Raw genomic sequence first — 21,816 nt, 5'->3', positions numbered from 1 at the left:
ATTGTAAAACAACATCTACCACAGAACTACGGTATTTTAGTTGATATTAAAAAAAATAACTCAATGCTTTTTTAAGCAGCTAATGTAAATAACACAGGTCGAGACACAGTTTATAATCATAGTGGATATAGCTAAAATTGTTTCAGAAATAATATCTTACATAGTTAACTTTTAATGTTTTATACATTATTTATATAATATTTATATATAAAAATCATAGCTTGCTAGGAGTTGAAATGAAAGGACGGCTTCTGTAGTAAGGCTGTGCGTGTGGTTGATCCATGTGGTTACACTTAGCCCTTTGAAAGGTCTGCATCCGTGATCGGAAAGCCTTTCTTCCTTCCTCCTTTCCTCCAAGGTTCAGTAGAAAGGATCCCTGTCTACTGCCTAGAGCGAGGCCTTGCTTGGAAGGACACTTATGGATAGAGGATGAGAAAAACTCTACGGAGATTTAACCCATGTGTTCTGCCCAGCAGAACCTACCAAGAACTGCCCTAGAGATCAACCCCAAGACAATAGTGCTTTACACAGCTTAGCAAGAGCAGCACCCACAGAGACCCTCGTCAGCTCCGAGATCTGGAAGGGTAGCCTCTCAGGCGTGAGACTGTCTGCTACTCTGACCCATTCTGACTTCGAGTAGCCAAAAGCTTGGTGGGTTTTTTCATTCTTGCCCCTTTACTCCCATGTCTCTTGTGCATAAGGCTGCTTTCCATCAGCTGGCGGCAGAGCACGCCTTGGCTTGTGTCCGGACCCTTCCGGGAAACCCTGGTGGGCACACAGCAAGGGCCTCAAGGGAGAAAGCAGTGACGGAAGCTAACTTTAACTATTATCCGAGGGCGTGCAGGTGCTGGGTGACTGGTGAACACAACAGCGGCCTCCCGCAGCCGACGGTCCCCCACAACAGCAGGACGTGGGCAAAAGAAGACAAAGGAGGGCCAGCACCCTCGAGCTCTTCTGAAATTGTGCTATTTGCGAAATTCACTCATCCACAAAGAGTCTCCTAATCACTAACGTGAGGGGCTGTGGTTGCTGGCCTGTGGGCCGGGGGGAGTGAGGGCTGAGGCCTCAGGGCTAGGAGCTGGGACTCGGGATCGAATCACCTGGCGTAGAAAACCTGCTCTTTCCTTAGATTTAACTTCCCGAACCGAAGTCACAGTACAGAATAGAGTGGTGTGGACAGAGAGACATGAGAGAGGAGCCCCCCATGGCTATTTTCTTGATTCAGTGCTATTTCTGGCATTGTGTGCTACAATGGGAATTTGAGCTTTTTCTCACAGGCCTGGGATTCCTTGGGTTGCAAGGGTGATCGGCAGACTCTACACAAATCATTTTTAGTGTTTGTTCCAGAACAAGCCCGTGTTCACTAGAACATGAACACTTAAACCAATTGCACATCCAGGATTTCGGCACTTGGTGTTAATTTGCTGTTGTTTCCACATAGGTGAACGCTACCTATTTTGGAAGGCCACAAAGTAAGAATTTTTTTTTTTTTTCCTTTTTAAAATCGGTTGGGCAAAAAGTTTTTCCCTACATTCTACTGTCTGATGAGATTGGAGAGCAGCAAGAACTTGCTGTCAGCAGTCATTTCATAAAACAGCCCAGGAGGTGGGCGGCACCTACACCATGTTGTGGTGATTGTTCCTGTCAATAACGTCCACAGGTGAAAGGATTTCCTTCCGGAGAGCCGAGGGAGGCAGGGAGAGTGTCGTCTTGGTCTTGAAGAGGTCGGACACAAAGAAAACCTAGAAGCACAAAATCAGACATCCGAATCAGAAATCTGGGGTCTGGGGTCTGGGGACAGGCAAAGGGAAGGTCACAGGAGTACAGCCTTTGGGAAAAGGGGACCCCAAACCGTAGAACTTTGAATAAGGAAGGATCACATAAAGATCACATATATAATATATTCCAACTTGTGTTCTACAGCTAGAGAAACTGAAGCCCAGGGAAGGACAGTGACATGCCCCAGGTTGCACAGCTGTGGCAGGAGTAGAACTTAGTTCTCTGGACCCTCAGTCCAGTGCTCCATATCTGAAACCCTATTTCTTTGATTTCTCCATGCAAATAAATAGCGATGAAAAATAAGTTCTTAAACAAGGAAGCAAGTCGTAATTAGTCACACTCATTAATCCATGATACTTTCCCTTACCCATAAAGAAATCTAGGGTGTGACCACAAGAGATCAGCCAACATGAATTCCTATCAGCAGGACTGGAGAAGGAAGCAGTTGTGACCATGTTTTCCTGAAAGCCCAGAGAGTTCAACAATTTGATGGGGGTGAAGGAGCTGGGGTTTTGTGGCTGAGGGAGAGTCAGCAACTAACCCGGGGGAGAGGTCAATGAAAACTCCTATCGCTCCTTTCCAACGTCCTTCCTCCTTGTGAACAAGGCCTCACCCAGTCTTAGAATCACTGAGGAACATTCACTGAACATCCAACATGTAGGGCTACGGGGATGGCTCACGCGTAGTTCCTGTCTCAATCAGTCGACGATGACAGATTCAAGAACTTGATGAGTTGGCGAAGTAAGAAAACTTTGTGCTTTGTATTAGATGGCAAAGTAAACATGCAGGCATCCATTTCAGCCACTCAGCAACAGGAGTTTCTATTGAGTAAACCGTAAGAGGCAGCTATCAGTCACATCCTTTAATAGGAAACACATGGCTGGGTTTCAGAATGGAGACTAGAACACCCTTAACAATTTCCTTATGTCTAGCAGCTTTCTGGATTGAGAGATCCTTGTCCTGCAGCGGGTCATGCGCTCACTAATGATGATGGTACTGTGACTTCATTCTGGACACAGTACAGGCTGGCAAGTGACGTTCTTAATTTAATAAGACTTCGCCAACACCAAGGTTCGGAGCACCCAAGGCCCAGCCATCGTGGGAACTGGAATCACCTGCTGAACCAATTTCCAAAATGTCCTTTGTGGAGAAATACAGCAATCAACAAAAGGGCCCCAAGAATCACAGCAAGAAACTGGCAATGACGGTTATTCAGGAGCTCAAGTGACTAGAAGACAAACGGGAAGCAGAGACTTACCAGCCACAACAAAACCGTGACACCTTTTGCATTTTGTACCCAGCTCACATCACCTACTCAAACATTTGCAGTCCAAGAGCTACTCCATTTTACGAAGGAAAAAAATTAAGCCTTCTGTCCCTTTCCTTTCCAAGGAGGTATCAACAGTGAAAGAACTGAGAGCCAAGGCAAGAAAAGATTTGGACCCAACCCTGCTGGGAGGTTCTAGGCCCCCAGGCCAGGGATCCTTTATACACATCTGGAGAAGAGGCTTTCAAGTGCTCACGGAATAAGGAAATACTAAGGAACACGATTAAAGTTAAACATGGAGACAATTAAACTTTCAACTCTTGGCTGACAGGTACAGAGTCAGTGTCCCCACCTCTACCAGGAAACTACCCTCCCTTCCTCCTTAACTTTGTCTCTGAGGGTGTCTTCAATTAACCCCTCCATGGCTGGCTCCCAGCTGCACTTGGTCCTGCCCAGCAGCTGGCCTCACCAAATAAGGTCTCTTACTGCTCCCGTTTCTCAGAGATCTTTCTTCCTGCTTCACTCCACCTGCTGAAGACAAACACAGCAGGGGGCAGTCCGCCAGTCCCCATCAACCTCTTCCCTTCAACATTCTGACACCGCCTTCATCTACTGGCTCATTTCCCAGTTTAATTTTCAGAGCTCGTATCTACTGCCTATTAGGGTTTCTGTTTCCCAGCTGCAAGATGGGGATAATATCGAGGTTCAAGGCAATAACGTACTCGAGGAGACCTAAACCTGAGTCTGGAATATAGTTCAACAAAAAAATGTTCCTTTCTGGACGCCTGGCTGGCTCAGGTCATGATCCCAGGGTCCTAGGATCGAGCCCCGCGTCGGGCTCTCTGCTCGGCAGAGAGCCTGCTTCCCCCCTCTCTCTCTCTGCCTGCCTCTCTGCCTACTAGTTGTGATCTCTGTCAAATAAATAAATAAAGTCTTTAAAAAAAAAATGTTCTTTCTGTAATGCTCTGGGCCCCAAAGTAAAGACCTAATGGACCTCAAGTAAGTCAAGCCCCTCATGTGACCTTGCTTGTCAGCCTTTCTCCCTAGATGGGAGGCCTCTTGGGGATGGAATCCGGGCCCTAATGATCCCACATCACCCATAACACTTAGCATTGACCCTTGCCCATACGAGGGGCTCCGTGTTTGTTGTTGAATTTCTAAACTCCTCTCTACTGGAAGCAAGCACTCTAGCCTTCCATCTTACGGGCACAGGCAAATGCCACGGACTTGAGGGGCACCACGCACTCATACCCTGCATGTACGCAGCCCGGCAGCGGGATGAAAAGTTGAGTGAGGTCCGGCAGAATCCCCCTTTAAGCTGCATTTTGCTTTCAGTGTGGCTTGAGCTTACACAAACACTTTTTTGGGATCATGAAACCTGATCCTGTCAGGACTCAAAACAGGGCTCAGTCTTTCTAACGCTTGAACAGCAGAACACAAAAAGGACTAGCAAAAGCGAAAACTTCGCTCGGAGCAGTTCCATTTCCTGCAGAAGGTGATCTCCACCCAAAAAGAAAACCCAGAGGCCCAGGCGGGGAGGCAGCTATCTGATGTCTAGGGAACCGCTCTCAGTCCGAGGCCCTGGTCCACAGATCTCCTCATAGGAAAGAGAGCAGTAGATAATAAACAACAGCATCGGCAACCCGAAATTTATACCCTAAGCAGCAAGATCAGCTCTTGCTTACGCTGCCCGAAGCATTTGCCTTCAATTCCATTTCTCTGATTCTTTGCATTTTATAAATTGTTTTTTCACACCAAACATCTGCTCTGCGCCAAGCCCTGAGATTAGAAAGACAAATACACATAAGAGTCCTTTGCCCCCAAAAGCTCGCAGGGCAATGAGGGAGAGATCCCGGCAAACAGACAGCTACAATGCAGTGTTAAAGATCATGATAGAGGGAAGCCGGGGTGTTGAAGTCGCCCAGAGAACGTGGCATCTAACCCAGACCTAAGCGGACAGGAGGCGGCTTTACAAGGCTTCCCCTAAGGAAGGTGTATTTGAGCTGAGCTCGATAAGGATAAGTAGGAGTTAGCAGGTGGTGAACGCCAGGAATGTTGCTCCAGGCAGAGGAGCACAGGAGAGGGGACAGCATGTTCAGGAGCTGCGGAAAAGAAGATCAGGCTGGCTACGGCCAAGCAGTCAGTAAAGCTGAAGAGGAGAGCCAGGTCTCAAGAAGCCTCCCAGGACACGTTAAGGAATTCGGACCTTATCCTGGAGAGCCTTAGGAGCCACTGTCTAGGTGGTCTATGGGGAAGAAGCATGGTGAGAAGACAGTAGCTGATAGGCAGAAGCAGTCGAAAAGGGCACGGGGAACCTGAAGGCAAGGGTGCCAGGTAGGCCATGCAGCACCTCGGGGAGGATGAGTCCATGGCATCGTTGTAGTACAGGCCAAGAAGACACAGTTTTCTGAGCCATTGAGAATGGACTGCGGTCGACAGAGATGCTATGTAACCGTGTAGGTGGTTATGTGCGCAGGGGAGGTGGTACTTTCCTTTCGAGTTCTGCATTAACTCTAGAAATCTTTGCACTTGTTCCCACCAAACCTCTTAAGGTCTGGGTAACCACACCAGGGGAAGGAAATTCCAGCTCTGCTTTCCTCTGCCTTCAAATATTCGAGGTCCATCTTGCAGTATCTTGGGGAAGTGGTTCTGACCTTCTCCTGAGTCAGAATGGCAGGCTATTCTGTGACCTAAGGGTGCAAGGTGACCTGATGGGACCCAAGCCATCAGGACGGTGGGGTCCTTCAACTGAGAGCAAGACTACACGCAAACAAGGCAATCCCAGGCGAGAAACGCCATTCACGGTTATGAGGGGGTAAGAAGCATACAGGGTGACTGTCTTTACTGGGCTATCGCATGCTCGCAACCAGCTCTGCCCACTAGAGCAAGACAGACTAGCCTTCAAACCCAAGCCCTGCCATTTTCAGTAAAATACCTAAATGAGGGACCCAGTACCCACCTCCAAGCGTTACCCTAAGGACGTGTTATAATAAAAGGCACAAGCATGACAACGTGCCTGGGGCCCAGTAAGAAGTTAAAAAATGGGAGCCACTGTCACTGGCTTGTGTGTTCAGTGCCTATCCATACAGTGCCACTTCTCCTCCCCTGCCCTTTGTGGGGGAAGGCAACAAACAAGAGAAGGCTCTAAGAAAGAAGGAAAAGGAGAGAAAGGGGGAGAGAAGAATGAATCAGAATTATAAGCCAACAGGTGCAAGTCCAGCCAGACGGGAAGACCATAGGCAGGTGGGAGTTTTCCGCAAGGCAGATAGCATCTGATCACTAGGTCCTGTAATTTCTGAGGCTATTTTGGGGACTGAGTCAGCACAATCAAAAAGGAAGATGCCGCTGATGTTCTGTCACTGGCACTTACTGGCTCCAAGAGATGCCAGCCCCCCAGGAATCCACACAGTCCAGCGCTGCTGGGGTACTGCCTGGCTAGAGCTCACCAAGAACGGAGGCGGCCAGGAGCAAGCATCCTGGTCTGCTGCCAGGTTTCCACTCCCACTGCCGCGAATGGCCAGCTCAGCAGATGCTGAGGGTCATGTTGTTAAGAGCAGCTTATGGTGACAAAATTGTTCTTTACGTGTTCCTGGGTTCCTTGCGTGTGTCGACTTCTGAGAATGTGTAAGTGAATGCCTTGAAAAGAGCAATCACATCCTCAGACATTAAGGTTTTTAGAAGCCCCCTCTCCCCCCTCCCCCCCACCGCCCCGTCCCCCAGGTGAGCTTAGATACCAGCTCGGGGTAGATAAATAGAAAAGGAGAAGAATGTTGGACTCTTACAACCAGAAGAAAACGGCAAGTTGTCCATTCTAGTATTTCTCAGAGTGTCATCCTCAGAGCATCTATTTCAGAATCAGCTGGCGGCCTCTTGAGAAAGCAGAGGCCTGGGCCCGCCAGAGGTCTATTGGGAGTGTGGCCTGGAACAGGCGTTCAGCGATCCTGTAGGTGTCTGCTACGCAGACTCAAGTGAGGAGAACCACTGGACACTGGGTACAGATGAACAGATAGGCTCAAACCCGACCTCTGCTATTTAATGGCTGAACGTCTTCCACATCTTGCAACTGCTTTGAGAGCCGCTCCTTTATCTGTACACTGGATTCCAAGATACCTTCCCCAAGCTGCCCATATCTTCTCTTTGCTACCCACGCAACTTTCAATGACCTGCCATCTTAGCACTAGGCATAGGTTTTGAGGCATAATGCCACACCATATTTCCACTTTAGACTATGACCTACTCAAACCCACGAACTACTCAGAGCCCAGCAACTGTAGCCCTCAATAAATTTGAATCCACCCGCATGTAAAGATAGAGACCATGTGCTACTCCCCCCACCTTTTTTTTTAAGATTTTATTTTTAAGGAATCTCTACACCCGATGTGGGGCTCAAACCTATGGCCCTGAGATCAAGAGTCCCAGGCTCCAACGACTGAGCCAGCCAGGCGCCCCTGTGCTGCTCCTTTTGCAGACATCCCCCACGCCTTAGCCCCTGGATTTCCTTTTGGCATCCTGCTCTATCATAACAAACAATCTCCTAGATTAAAGGAATCATTTTCTCTGTAGGAGAAAGCCTCGGGACCTGGCTCACCCTCATGCCCTAAGGGTAAGTGTTGTCTAAAGAAAAGCCATCCTGGGCAAGCTCTGTCTTTTGACTAAATGAGAGCGACCCAACTGCAGTCATCACTTCTGACCTCAAAAAAGGGCCTCCAGTGGCTTTTGGCACTGGGAAACTGCCAGCACCACTGTTGAATAATTTCCTGGTCTATCTGTGAGGGAACTTGACAGGGTGGAAAGAATGTCTCGTTCAGAGTCAGACAGCAGGATCTGGTCCCCCAACTGCTCCTGCTGTGTCACACAGGCCAAGCCACACTCTTGTCAGGGCTTGAATTTATCCAAAGCGAAGAGTTTTGTGACTTCAGATGATGGATCTGCCCTGTACTTGAGTGCAAACATTATTTAAAAATTCACCTTCCCATAGTTATTGTCAGGTTTCCATGGAAGAATTTATGTGAAAACACTTCCTATCCATCAAGGGTCATTCAAATGCTGCCTCAGTTACCATGATTCACAGCCATCCTTGCTACTGAGAGATGTGGAGGAAGTTAGTCCCACAAAAAGAAGGAGGGCTCAGAGCAGCAGAGAGAGGGTGGGGGCCGTTGTGGAGGAGGAGAGTGATCGGTGGCTGCCTGGGGCCTTCTGGGAAGGCACTTCTAGGTTATGATGAAAGAGGGTTTCTGAGAAGGGGGAGCATCGGGCTGACAGTTCTGCTAGTGGGGTGCTAGTTCCAGCAGGAGCCAGCGCTCAGGAACACCGTACAAAAGGATGACAGAGGCTGGAAAGAGGCAGGGCCCTCACTCCCAGAAGTCCTACGTTTTGAAGCTTTCTAGGATCAGAAGACACACTGCATTCTCACTGTTCTTTTCCATCCCTGTGTCTCTGAAACATTCCTCCTGTGTGAAATGCCTTTCCTTCTCTTTTGCAGCTCATAGAAAATGTCCCCTCGTCAGGGTTCCATCTCAAGGAATTCTTTCTAGCCTTCCAACGCCCTCAGGAAGAACCAACTATCCCCTCTCATGTGTCCCCAGTAGATCAGTGTTTTTCAAACTGCATGTCACAAGTCATTAGTAAGTTATAAAATGCACTGACTGCTTTTTTAAGGGTTGAGTAAAAAAATATTAGGATGTCTCACACACAGTGAGGGTAAGTCTTATCTGGTGAAATGTTTCAGTTATGTGTCAGTGCCTCTACTGGCTTATGATGGAAAATTTTTTCTTATCATGGATCACGGTCAAGTCTGGGAAAGCTCCTGCACGAAAGCTCTTTAAGGACCAGCTCTTCTTAGCTCCAAATCTTGAAGACAAAATATAGTACCTTCCCCACGACACATTCCATCTGGGTTGCATGGGCTAAACATGAGCACCTTTTACTCACTGAATCCTCAGTCCAAAGATTGTGGGAGGGGCTACCACCCCCATATCACACAAAGGGGAAAGGTGGCCGAGAGAAGTGATGTGCACAGTATGCCTAATTAGCAGATGGCTAGTGAGACTCCCCTCCTGGAGGAGGAAGCCTCATCATTCATCACACTCATCTCAGCAGTGCAGTGAGAAAGGGGAATTGAGAGGGACACTGCAGAGTGTGGAGGACAGAGTCATCATCTATTGGGGTCAACGTCTGTCTCCATCTTTGCTTCCTTCTCTGTCCCACATCCACAGTCTTGGCACCCATACCCACCTGAGAGTAGGGGCCCTAGGGAGGCGAGGTCAGCCCTGGGGCCTACTGGTCAAAGACCTAGACTTTTTGCTGGGCCAAAAGAGACTTGCAAAGGTCATTTCATCCATTGCCCTGTGCCCAGGCAGCAGTGGGATAAATCCAATGGGAATAGATAGGAATCTTCCCTTCGAGAAGGAGATCTCAGATTCCTGACATAGACCAAGCATGTTTAGAGTTCACGGTCTTAGTCCTGTGAGATAGGATTAGGAGGGCCAGGATCTGGTCCCAGCTCTGCCACTGTGTGTCCTTGGGCGTGTCACACCCTCTCTGCACCCATTTGCTCTTGAAGGGGTGTCACTACTTAGCTCTTCTTCACACTCCTGTTCTTGCTTGTCTTCTCTCCCAAGGTCACCTCACTGGGGCAGAGACAAAGAACACCCTCGCCCTTCCCTACATCCTGGAGGAAGATAGCAACACACAAAAGAGCAACCGCTAGCCGCGCTACACCCCCAGGGAAGAGGAAAACCAGGAAAGACTCTGCTGTGTGTTTATGACATTCGACAGCAGCTGCTTCCTCTGCAGAACCCACAGCAATGGCGGCCTGGCCCTGCCCTGACCCCTCCCAGGGCCCCGTAATTTGCCATCTGCGAGAGGGTCAGGGAGGAGGTGACCAGATAGGCAAGTTGTCACCAGACAGGAAATGAACTGATGTTTGTTGCCTCGTCTGAGTCCCTGGGTTACTCCAGGGATGGGTCAGCTAAGCCCAGCTGTAGAGCTCCAATGTTGTTGGTAGGGATGACTGAGTGTGTGTGTGTGTGTGTGTGTGTGTGTGTGTGTGTATAGATGGGCAGGAGGGGGACTATGAGGGTCAGTATGTGCTTGTGTTTGCATTGGCCTGTCTGTCTGGCGTGCCTATGCTTCTCAGTGCCTGTGAGAGAGAGAGAGAAAGAGAGAGGATGGCCATCTATGAGTCTGGGTCCTACCGGGTCTGTCCATGTGCCTCTGGATCTCTCCACCTCCGTCCATGTGCATGAAGGTGAACATCAGTGCACAGGCCTATCCGGCCCTACGTGCCCACGTTTCTGTTCAGTCCCTGACACCACAGAGGCTCTCTGTTTGTGACGAGTGTCATCATGTTTCCTCTTTGGAAAGGGTTTGAGTGAGCAATGGGGGGGAGGAAACTGAGTCAGCTCCTGCTTGACACGTGGTTTCTGTCTAGACACATGTGCTTGCTAGGATAGGGCTTAGTCTCTACAGACCTGGGTGAAAGTGCTTCGCTGTCACAACCTGTCGCCCAAGGCTCTCCAGTGACTCAGCCAACATTCTAAGGTTATACCCTGCACCCACTGGGGACTTAGAGACAAGTCCCCATCCCCAGAGAGAGGCCCCCTTCACGGACACTGCAGGGAGACGGGTCCATCTGAGAAGGGAGGTCAAGCTTAGTTACTACAAAGTCAGCTATGCCTCTGAACTTCTGTGGAAGAAGTTTACAGAGGGGCCTGCAACACCCATTTGCCCAGATGAGGAAACCAGGCTCCAAGGGGAAGTGTCTGGCCTGGGGTCACAAGCTCATTCATGACTCATTCTTTAACTACAGCTAATTGAGCATCTATGGTGCCCACCACTCACTAAGCCTGAGGACGAATCCGCAGAAGGTGAAGCCATGGATTCTGCTAATAAGACAGTGGTTGTCCAGCTGGGGAGACAGATATTTGGACAGGCAACCACGCAATAAAACCAGGCTGAAGGCCACAGCAGGAAAATCACACAAAGGGTCAAGGGAGCAGGAGAAGAAAGTCAGACAATTCCGTCTTCATGGAAGAGGGAGGAGAAGGTATGGTAGATGAACAATGGTCCCCTGAAGATGTATGTGTCCTAATCCCCAGGACTGGCCAATATGTCACCTTCCATGACCACACAGGCTTTACGGATGCAATGAAGTTCAAGACCTCAAGATGGGCAGATTCTCCTGGATTAACTGGGCAGACCCAGTGAGTCACGAGCCCTAAAAGGGAGGCAGAGAGTCGGAATCTCAGAAGATGTGATGATGGAAGCAGAGGCCAGAGAAAATGAAAGAAAGATCTGAAGAGGGAGGAAGGGGCCATTGGCTAAAGAATGCAGGCAGCCTCCAGAAGCTAGAAAAGTCAAGGAAACAAATTCTCCCTTGAGCCTCCAGAAGGAACACAAACTGCCAACACCTTGATCGTAGCCCGGTGAGATCTATTTTGTAATTCCGAACTCAAGAACTGCAAGAAAGTAAATTTGTGTTGTTTGAAGCCACTGTAGTTGGAGGTAACTGTTGCAGCAACAACATGAGAAACACAGAAGGTTCCACCAGCGATGGGGTGAAACCAGAGCCATGCTCCGTCGAAGGGGGGCTGCCATCGAAGGGGGTGGGAAATGGTGAGAAGGCCGGTGTGCTTGGAGGTGTGAGGGGTGCAGAAAGGAGGAGACCAGACCCTCCAGGCCCTTGGATCTCACAGTGCTGGCTCTTGCTGGCCCTTGTCGACCACCTGCGGACAACCCTGGCTCTTCTATCTTTTCTCTGTGGTACTCAATCCTTCGCATCCCTTCCTCATCTCTTTAGAGAGGACAATCATGGCTACAGGGTAGGACGGCATTTTCAGGGGACTGAGGATGATCTGTGAAAAGGGCTTATCATGGGCGGCACACGGAGCTCTCAATATGTGTTTGCGAATGTTACTTTTCTGTTAAGGTGATGGGGAGTCCGATGAAGCCTGGCTCGGTGACGGGGCAGAGGGAGAAAGGGATTCTGGGGTTCCTGGCACCCAGGCAGCGGCCTGGTACCATCCTGTGCTGCCTCCTCCGGGTGTCCCTAACCAACCCCAGGAGACGCCCCATGCTTCGTGTTTCCAGATCCATCAGTACAGCCACATTCAGAGAGGAGCGCTGGGCTTTTCCTGGGATTCGCTGGGACAGCCAGCCTTGGTTCTTGAGGGGGAGTTTCTGCCACAAGACACAAATAGAGGGGAGGCCATGGGCTTTGGCCTAGGCTGCAAACGCCACGCTGCACCACTCCAAGAGAACCTCAGGTGAGGCACTGTACCACCTGTGGGGCCACAGCCTGCCACCTGTCCCCTCCTCCAGTGAACACAGGGTGCTCACAAGGCCTCTGGATTGCCCAGACCCCTCTCCAGCTCAGGCCAGGGTTGAACTCTGCTTGTCTTCCTCACACTCAAAGCCAGAACAACAGCTCTAGTGATGGGCAATCACCCACTGGCTTCCCTCCTCCAAGCTGAGCACTCTTGAGCTCCTGGGCTGACTAGGCACGGCGTCTTACCCTGGCCCCTCTGACGTCATCCGTGAAGTGGATGGCTCTGCACTGGGATGCCAAGCCTGTCAGGACCACGAGCTCCTGAGTACCAGGCTGGGTGTTAGGCATTTTGGAGAAAAATGGTAAATAAGACCAAACCCCTGCCATCATGTGTTCCCAGCTAAGTAGGCAGAAGACAGGGAAAGATATTTATCATTCCTTTCCAAACTGTCCTTACATTGTCAAACAGGCTCTTAAACTCAAAGCGATGGTGAGGACCTGGGTGGCTCAGTTATTGGAGCATCTGACTTCGGCTCAGGTCATAAACCCAGGGTCCTGGCACACATCAGCCCCACATCGGGCTGCCTGCTCAGCGGGGAATCTGCTTCTCCCTCACCCTCCACACCTCCCCTTGCTTGTGTTCACTCTCTCTCTTTCTCTCTCTCTCAAATAAATAAACTCTTAAAATAAACAAAACAAAACTTGAAGCAATGACCAGAGCCTGGGTGGCTCAGTCAGTTGAGCATCTGCCTTCGGCTCAGGTCATGATCCCAGGGTCCTGGGCTTGAGTCCCACATTGGGCTCCTTGCTCAGCGGGGAGCCTGCTTCTCCCTCTCCCTCTCCTGCTCCCCCTGCTTGTGTTCTGTGTCAAATAAATAAACAAAATCTTTTAAAAATAAATAAATAAACCCGAAACAATGACCAGATCAGCCCAAAGGGTAGGGAAGGGCCCTGTGACACCCTTAAATGACGCTCTGTAGCAGGTGTCTATGCTGTTCTGCCTCTGGCTACCCTTCAGCTCCAGCGACCATCCTTCCTTGCCCAGTGCACATGGCCAAGGTCTAGAGTCAGGAGGCTTGTGGGGGCAGCCATCGACCAGTTCTGACCTTGGACGACTTGGCTCATCTCTCTGAGGGGCTTTACAATCACTACTACCAAATTCCTATCCCGTGCTACAGTCGGCCAGAGCCAAAGAGGATAAAAGTCAGACCCGTCACTTCCCTCCTTGAAAAAAAAAACCCTGGTCCTCCCGGACACCATCTCACTGCCCATGCAGAGTGCAACGGGATATGCAAGAGGACAGCCAGGAAGGACCCCCAGCACCTTTTTAAATTGGGGGTGCAGGAGACTCGAACTAAGGCAGCCGAGCACGGAGAAGGAAACGCAGCAGCAGGCCGTCCGCCCGCCGAGAGCACAGTTCAGAAGGGCCCAGTCAGCAAAGGGTGACCTTTCCCTGCAAACACCCGACCCCTGTTGGCCCTGCCCATTAAAAAGCCAGTGACAGCTGTTCTCATTAACGGTTTGCTCCCACAATTTCTCTCCCCTTAGCCTTGACTGAAAAAAAAGAAAAAGAAGAAGAAAGAAAGTAATGAATAAAGCCATCCAAACAGGCAGTCCCTTGGCACGCAGCTCAGATGCGACTTTCTGCATGTCTGCGTGGTGCCCACTCTGGTAGCCCCGGGCCCCTGCCCCCTCCCTCTCTTCCCGCTGCACCCCGCATTGGGCCCTCTCCCCCAGGCATCCTGTGGGTGTCTCTGTGAGGCCCCGTGCTGCATTCTAACTCCTGTCCTGGCCAGCGGTGCAAGCAACTAGACTGGGGATTCCTTAGGAGCAAGCGCCCTTCCTTACTCATCCCTCTGCCTTCAAGACAATGTCTCTTGTAGTGTTCGCAAGAAGACAGCCACCCACTGATCCTTACTTTTTGTTGATTAAAAAACATGTTTACTTATTCTGAGCTAGATTCCCAGAGAGCCGTTGGTGAAGGCAGGGAGAGCAACATGTACGTGTCACCTATGGTCCCTTTCCCCGGGCAACTTGACAGTCTGAAGGGAGACACACATCAGCAACATCAGCACAGGGCAACAGACACCAGCAGAGGAGACTGGGAGAGGCTATCGTCGGAAGACATGGGGCTGCGGCCAGGCTCAGAAAGGAGGAAAGGCTGGGGGCTCGTCTAGATCTCTGGATTGTTCATGAGTCCTATAGTGGGTGGGGCAAGAGTTATACAAACAACACAACCCACGTGCGTGGTGCCTAAACACCCAGCCATTACGGCACCCTGGGCTTCCCACGGGCCTGGCGTGAACTCCCCTGAGTGCGGCCCGGGAAGGCACGGGGTCAGGGCAGGTGCTCCTGACATTTGCTGAATAAGCCCCACAAAATTTCACAGGTGAGAAAAACAGATTCTTGAGGAGAAAGAGGCAAAGGGAAGTGAGCTGCCTCATGCTGCACTCACCGAGAGTTAGGGGTGAAGTGTGAGAAAAGGGTAACCTGGTCACCTGGGGCAAACGAGACCCTGGTCCATCCCAAGGCCATTCTCTAGGCCCTTCTCTTGGTGGACAAGGCCCTTCAGGCTAGCCAGGGGAGGGCTCAGCCTTGACCAAACCCCTCTTCTCTAGCCAGCACCAAGTTCAGACTTTGACCAAGTCACCCTAAAGGTCACAGTGGGAAGGGGAGAAGTTTCCAAGAAGCTGAGTTCTAGTGAATTTTAAGTGTCCACCAAAGCAGCACGTGAGCACCAAATGAGTCAGGGACCCAGACTCTGCTAGTCACTTGACATGTGACCTGGGGCAAGTTTCTTCCCCCCTCAAACCCTAAATGTTTTCATCAGTAAAGTCAGCAAGGTAGACATAAGATCTCTTTCGGTTGCAATGTTTTATGAGCCGTGGTTAGAGAGAAGAGGACTTTTAGATTCTGCCGAAGGAAAACTCACAGGCTGGAAGGAAACAGAAAGTACCGTCCTTTTACTGAGGGGGTCCTGGGGCGACGGGACCCTTGATACACCATGCAGAGAAAAGAATTGAGAGCTTGCTAGCTTTGGTCACCGAGCTGGAAACATGGAACGAGCAAGCCATCCGGGGCTTTGCTTGTGGACCGAGAACAAGATGCTACTTACTATGCAGCAGGCCACCAGGGCTCCTTGAGCAAATCCCGCCAGCACATCACTGGGATGGTGCTTGTGGTCAGACACACGTGACAGTCCCGTGTAAAAGGCCATCATGATCAGGGTGAACTGCAGGAGGGGCCGGAGCAGGCGGGCCCCTCGCCAAGTGAAGCGGGCCTGCAGGTACAGCTGGAGAAGGGAGAGAAAAGGAACAGACACTAAGTGCATTAGAACACCAGGTCGACACCCACTCTGTTTCCACTCAGTGGAACCATCTAGACCTTTGGTGACATGGTGTGCAAAGAGCATTCAACCTGGATATGACCTCAAGTTACTCAAACTTGGAGCCTTAGTCCCCATACAAAAACAAAAAATACAAAAAAATGAGAAGAGCCAAAGAATGCCCTAGAGCCCACTGCCCGGCACATTCTAGACACTTCATGAACATGTGTTCCCTTTCATCTTCTTCACGATTAAACTAATGAAAGCACAGTAACCAAGGGAGTACAGGTCTCTCTTCTGCAATCCGTGACGACTCATGCACTGCATTTGTGTGTTTCCCTGGACACTACATGGCACCGTCTGTATACTACTTGTTGCTTAGGACCATCTTGGAAAGAAATGCAGGACTGATAGGAGAGGTTCTCGTGACAGTCAAAAAGGGATGTTTCTACTTCAACAGAAAGCACCTCTACCAAAGAACAAGTTTCTAAGTCACCACTCCCAGCTATGGATTTTTGAGTTCGAATATCAGGAAACACATAAAGCAAGCAGACAATGCCAGAGAGCTTTCACACAGAGGCTGACAGACACTGGGCTGGGTGGAGTAGAAGAGTAACCTGAAGAAAAATGGAAGAAAAAAAAAACCACCTCTGGCCGAAGCAAAGAAGTTGAAATGACGTCAACTGAGCATTGTCCCTCAGAGTTATCTTGCTGCAGTTTCCGTTCTAACCTCTGGGCACAACCTACTTCCCAGGTTCCTGTGGGAACTTGGGAAATGAGGGGGAAAAGGCAACTGGACAAGGGGAACTTCCGACGACAAATCAAAGGCAGGCACTGGGGGAGACCAGGAGAAAGGGGAAGAGAGCGGAGGGGAGGAGCCGATGGCCCCAAGATAGACCTGGACAGCGGCAGAGGCTGGGCTCAGCCCTTCCTGAGACAAAGGAACACCTTCCCTCTGGCGGACAGGAAGGAGCTAGCCAGTGGCTGGACCTGAGTAGAAAGACAAGTGGAAGTTTCCGGAGCCACTCTTGCCAGCAAGGGAAGACTGTCGAGCACTGAATTCTCAACTACCAGGAAGACAGTTTCAAAACCCAGGCCTACACAACAGCAGACAACTTTATAATCATTATGAAAGTCTACGAATGCATTCTTGGGCAATCTAAGAATAACAAATGAAAAATAATAATAAAGAATTCACTGAGGTTAGCTGCTAAACAAGCAATAAAGATCGACAGTTTCTCGTATATAAAAAAAAAACAACAGTTAAAAATCTAAAAGAAGAGGTAAAATCCTCACAGCAGCCAAGGTGATTTGATAAACAGTAATCAGCCTGCCACGAACTACACAGGACCCTTTCTGAAGTAAGGGACATAAAGGACATGTTGAATAGACAGCTAGAATTTTTAGTTATAAATACTCAGCTTGTAAGCTCATAAAGTTGATATGTAAATCCCATCCAAATCCTAGGGACATCCTAAAAAGATCTGGAGAAAAAGACTTGAAAGAAATTCTGCTAGGAATAACCTAAAAGGCCCAAACCATACAACTAGCCAGAAAAGAAACACAAATAAACCCGGGACTCCAAAAGATGCTAAGGACACAGACATGGGAAGCCGTAATTCCTGCCCTACAGAACATTCATTCATTGGGGGAATCCAAGAACACGAGCAAGGGCACTTACAGGCTTCCTAGGAATTACGAAGAAAATTCGGAAACCAAGGTCAGGGGAAGGGGCACTTGACTTAAGTCCTAAAGATGCATCTGTGTTTGCTAGGAGTTGAGGGGACAGCGGGGAGGGGTGTGTATCTAGGCAGAGCAACGGCTCAGAAGCCAGAGTTCTGGAGAACCTCACGGCTCTCCGTACAGCTGAGGAGGGTGTACAGGGTGGGGATGGGGGGACTGATGAGCCACAGAGCTACAGAGGCAAAGTGGGGGCTCAGGAAGGGTGTGGATATCAAACTAAGGAACCCGACTTTTACTTAGTAGGTCAGTCTTTCCCAAACCATACTCCGTGGAATACTAAGGGTCTTTTAACAAGATGGTAAATGCTCCATAGGAAATCCTTACTTTCATTACCAACAATACTTACTGACGTTTACAGAGTAGCTACCTGCTGAATCACAATTGGGAAATGTTACTCTAAGCAAATGGTGAAAAATTACACGATTTTAAGCAAGACCCTCAGTACCATAACAAATAACCTGTAGGTCAAAGGCCACACCCTCGTTTGTGCAGAAATGAGCCAGCGGTGGATTCTGTAATGGAGAATCAAAAGATCCTTTCCTTCAAGGAGTGGGGATGGGATGACGCTGGCGTAGCTCCCACTTAACACAAGTCTCGGGGCAAAAAGCAACCATCCAGGGCGCCTGGGTGGCTCAGTGGGTTAAAGCCTCTGCCTTCGGTTCCAGTCATGATTCTGGGGTCCTGGGATCGAGCCCCGCATCGGGCTCTCTGCTCGGCAGGGAGCCTGCTTCCCCCTCCCCCTCTGCCTGCTTCTCTGCCTACTTGTGATCTCTGTCTGTCAAATAAATAAATAAAATCTTTAAAAAAAAAAACAAAAAACAATCATCTGTTTGCATTGTCCCCACCATGATCTGGCCTTCCTCCAGCATTCTGGCAGTGGACAAGGGCCAGGTCAGGGACAGAAAGAACGCCGGGTGCTCATCAGAAAAATCTCACCGAGCCTTTGGTTTTCTCACAAATAAAATAATCTGCAGATCCTCAAAAAGTGCTCGTTTAGAATCCTCCAACTCCTCCCCGCCCCTCTGTGCAGAGGTTAGGTCATGGGCCTTGGCAGTCAGGGTGGGGCAGAGGAAGGGTGGGCTTCCCGACCGGACATGGCACACATCTCCCCTTCCACTGACTCAGATACTTAAGGCTGGAGCTTAAGGAAAGAAAATAAATAAATAAATACAGGAGAGGAACTTGGGGAGAGAGGAAGAGACCAGTCATCAGAAGAGCTTCAGGAAAGGAGTGCTTATGAATGAGAAAGGAGAGGGGCCATGGGAAAAGAATGCTTTGGGGAAGCAGTGCGATGTGGACAGCCAGCCCCACACTGAAGCTTGCTCTTTGCTATAGTCAGCAACAAACACATCAATCCAGGCTCAGGGTCTCAGGATTGACCTCGGCCGGCGTCTGCAGCTGGGGCTTCAGGGCGAAGCAGAGCAGCAAGTGTGAATCTGGGGTAAAATGGCCCTGATGCTACCACTTCCTAAGTGGGTGGTCCCTCAACTTCGCATCTGAGAAGGTACAGGTACAAGAGTGTCTCCCTCTCCGGGTTGCCAGGATCGATGGGACTCCCAGGACCGGGCACTCAAGGGGCTCTTCAGAAATCCTATCACCCTTTGCCTTGGTGAATGAGATTTACTCGACGGCTGTGGTTGATTTCACCAAAACAAGTAGATTACTAAAGCAAAAGATTGGGCAATGACCCTCCACATGGTGCCTACTTCTCATCTGAGAAGACGGCCACAATGAGCTTTGAGGTCGACCAAAGGATCCGGTAAGTCCTTCTGTGCCCCACCAATCCTACTGCTAAATGGATTGGCTTTTGCTGGTTCATAGTCCAGTTCTCATGAGGCTCTCCATACTAAAGGCCTGGGCCTCACTGTGACCAGAGAGAACTTTCTGGAGCACCCTCCCGCCTTGGAAACCTGCACCAGGGGACAGGACAAGGGGCAGGCGACTGTGTTCGTTCCCATTTCACCAGAGGAAGTCACACTCCTGACCACAATGATACTGTGGCCCATGTCCCAGACAAAATAGTAAGGAGACTTGCTGGGACTCGGAATTTCTGTGGGGGCTTCTGGAAAGTCCTAAGCATCCTGCAAAAGGGTGGTTAGGAAAGAGGTAAGCAGAACTGGACAAAACCAGAAAGGCTGAATTGCCGTGACCTCTCATAGAGGTCAAGACTTAGCTGTCTTTACTTCCCCAGCTGCCTGAAGGTCTCTGGGCTGGAGGAATCCACTTCTAAGCACCAATGTGACATCGCAGAAAAGGGTCGGATTTGCAATCAGAGCAAAACTAAATTTGAATCTTTTCTCTGTTCCATGCCACCTGCAGGACCCTAAACAAGTCACTGTCCTCTGAAGTTCTGCTTCCTCTTATGTAATGAGATTCATTCATTTAAAAAACAAACACCTGTGGAGAGCACCTATACTGCTCAAAATTGTGAAAAGACAGCCAACACGAATAAAGTTAAGCTCCCTTCCTGAAAAAAAAAAAGTTAAAATTAAAAAATGAAATCTCGTTCTTGTACTAAGATTTTTCTTCCAATTGCTAAAATAAAATGCTGACTGTAGACAGGAAGGTTACAACAGAAAGCTGTATGCCCCGCCTACGATCCCCCATCCCCAAAATGATGTATGTGAAAGTTCCGAGCACAGGGAACTCACTCCATAAATGGAGTTCTCTCCTCTTTCCTAGTCCTAGCTTCAAACTGGGGTCCTGTGGGATTCCAACAAAACCTCTTTAGAGAGGTCTGGCTGAACTCACGCTGGCTCCTCTGGTCTGAACCAGCAGAGTCAGATGTGGGGTGAGTCACACTGGGTTCTTGCTAAGTCATTTGTGTTTCATTACATGATTTGCATACTGGCGAAACAGGTCCGTACTGTCCTCTCACTTCATTTCCATCGCTCTTGGGACTGCTCCGCTCAGAGCGAAAAGGAGGCTTTTGTCCTTCCTTCTGTCCCTGCCTGCTCTCTTCCTGGAAGTCTGTCCAGATCGCTGACACCCACAGGGAGAAACTTTCTCCCTTCTCTCATCTCCACCACAGCTCACGCTTGGCTCTGGTTCATGTGCCTGGTGACTTGTCTACGTGGGGCAGAGCTGGAATTTCTCTCTGGGAAGCTATTCAACAGCTTTCAGGACAAAAGAAGAATTTTAGTGGGCTTTTCTCCTTCAGGAGAGAATCAGCTCTTGCTTCCTGGCAGGATCAGGGGGAGAAAGAGAAACTACCAGTGTGTTGAGCCCTGTTCCAGACATTGTTCCAGATGCTTCACATGAACTTCCCTGCAATTATCATGGCCATCTTATTGGGTAGACACATTCTGCCCATTTTACAGATGAAGAGATCAAGCCTAAAAGGCCATGTCACTTGCTCAAGTGACATGATGCAGGATTTACACTGAGTAAGATGTGTCTTTTTCTAAGTCCAAGCTCTAATCACAGAACCTAGCTTCCTTAGCGAGGAATTAGAGGAAATTTGGGCTCTGCACAGCAAGTGTTAGCTTTTTGTACTGGACTTCTGTCTAAGGAGAAAAGCAATGTGAGGGGACTACGTGGCTTTTGGGGACTAAAGGATGGCCTATAGTGCATATCTGGAAACACATGCTCCTGGAATTCACCTGCCACATACTTTTATAAGGCCCACGTCTAAAATCCAAGTGTAGCTTTTCTAATAATGAGAGTACTAGAATCTCTGCCCTGATTATCAACTAGAGAACCTGTGAACTGTGCAGTCAGTGTCCCTCCTAGTGGAGTGAGCAGCCCCCTCCTCGGGCCCCGTGCCTCAGTCCACCTGAGTCAGAGAAGCCCCACCACCTGCTCTGAGACTATTTACTTTTCAGACTTTCCACACCAAACAGGAGATCATTTGGTGTCCCTAGGTGCTCACACAAGGTCTGGCTCAGAAAGTGCCAGAAGGATGGATGGACAGACGGACTGACAGATGGGTGGATGGATGATGGATGGATATAGGCAGGGGAAAGACTAGGGAAAACATCTATATCTGACATGGTGGTTTATTCCCTGTAGTAACCACAATCTTGTCCCTGCAAGGGGTTTCACCAGACACTCCCAGGATCTGTGGGCATGTCTCGTGGGCATACCAGACCCCACCGCTCCATGATTCTAAACATGCTGAACAAAACCGCAATGACTAACCACCACAGGCCAGGGAACATGGCTGTCAGAGGACAGACACTTCCCTGTTTCCTTGGTATCCGACAAACCCTTTGACACATAAACAGTTCCCACGGGCTCCCCAGTAAAGAGTCAATATGTCAAGGGTTCGGCAAAGAGGCGACAAAGGCCTTTCCTACATCACCCGAGTCCTTCAGGGATGAGGGGATGAACACAGTTCTAACCAGAACGGTAAAGAGCACAGCTTGGGGATGTCGAAGGCCCGTGATGAAGTCATTCATTCATTCATTCCTTCACTCAGCAAAGATTCACTGC

The 21,816-nt window shown here is 49.5% G+C and overlaps 1 protein-coding gene across 1 annotated transcript in view; it reads right to left on the bottom strand.

Annotated features, from left to right (window-relative positions):
- Positions 1 to 1,469: 1,469 nt before the first annotated feature.
- The window catches only part of PLPP3 (phospholipid phosphatase 3), an 81,591-nt gene continuing 61,244 nt past the window's right edge, over positions 1,470 to 21,816 (bottom strand). Inside the window, exons 5-6 of the mRNA XM_080800489.1 lie at positions 15,430 to 15,606; positions 1,470 to 1,742 (exon numbers count right to left, since the gene is read on the bottom strand). Coding sequence (XP_080656615.1) covers positions 1,617 to 1,742; positions 15,430 to 15,606 — 303 coding nt within the window. The 3' untranslated portion in view covers positions 1,470 to 1,616. The remainder of the gene's footprint in view (positions 1,743 to 15,429; positions 15,607 to 21,816) is intronic.

This window comes from Martes martes (assembly GCF_963455335.1).
Source record: "Martes martes genome assembly, chromosome: 4".
Classification (NCBI taxonomy): domain Eukaryota; kingdom Metazoa; phylum Chordata; class Mammalia; order Carnivora; family Mustelidae; genus Martes; species Martes martes.
This window is presented reverse-complemented; position numbering and strand designations above follow the sequence as displayed.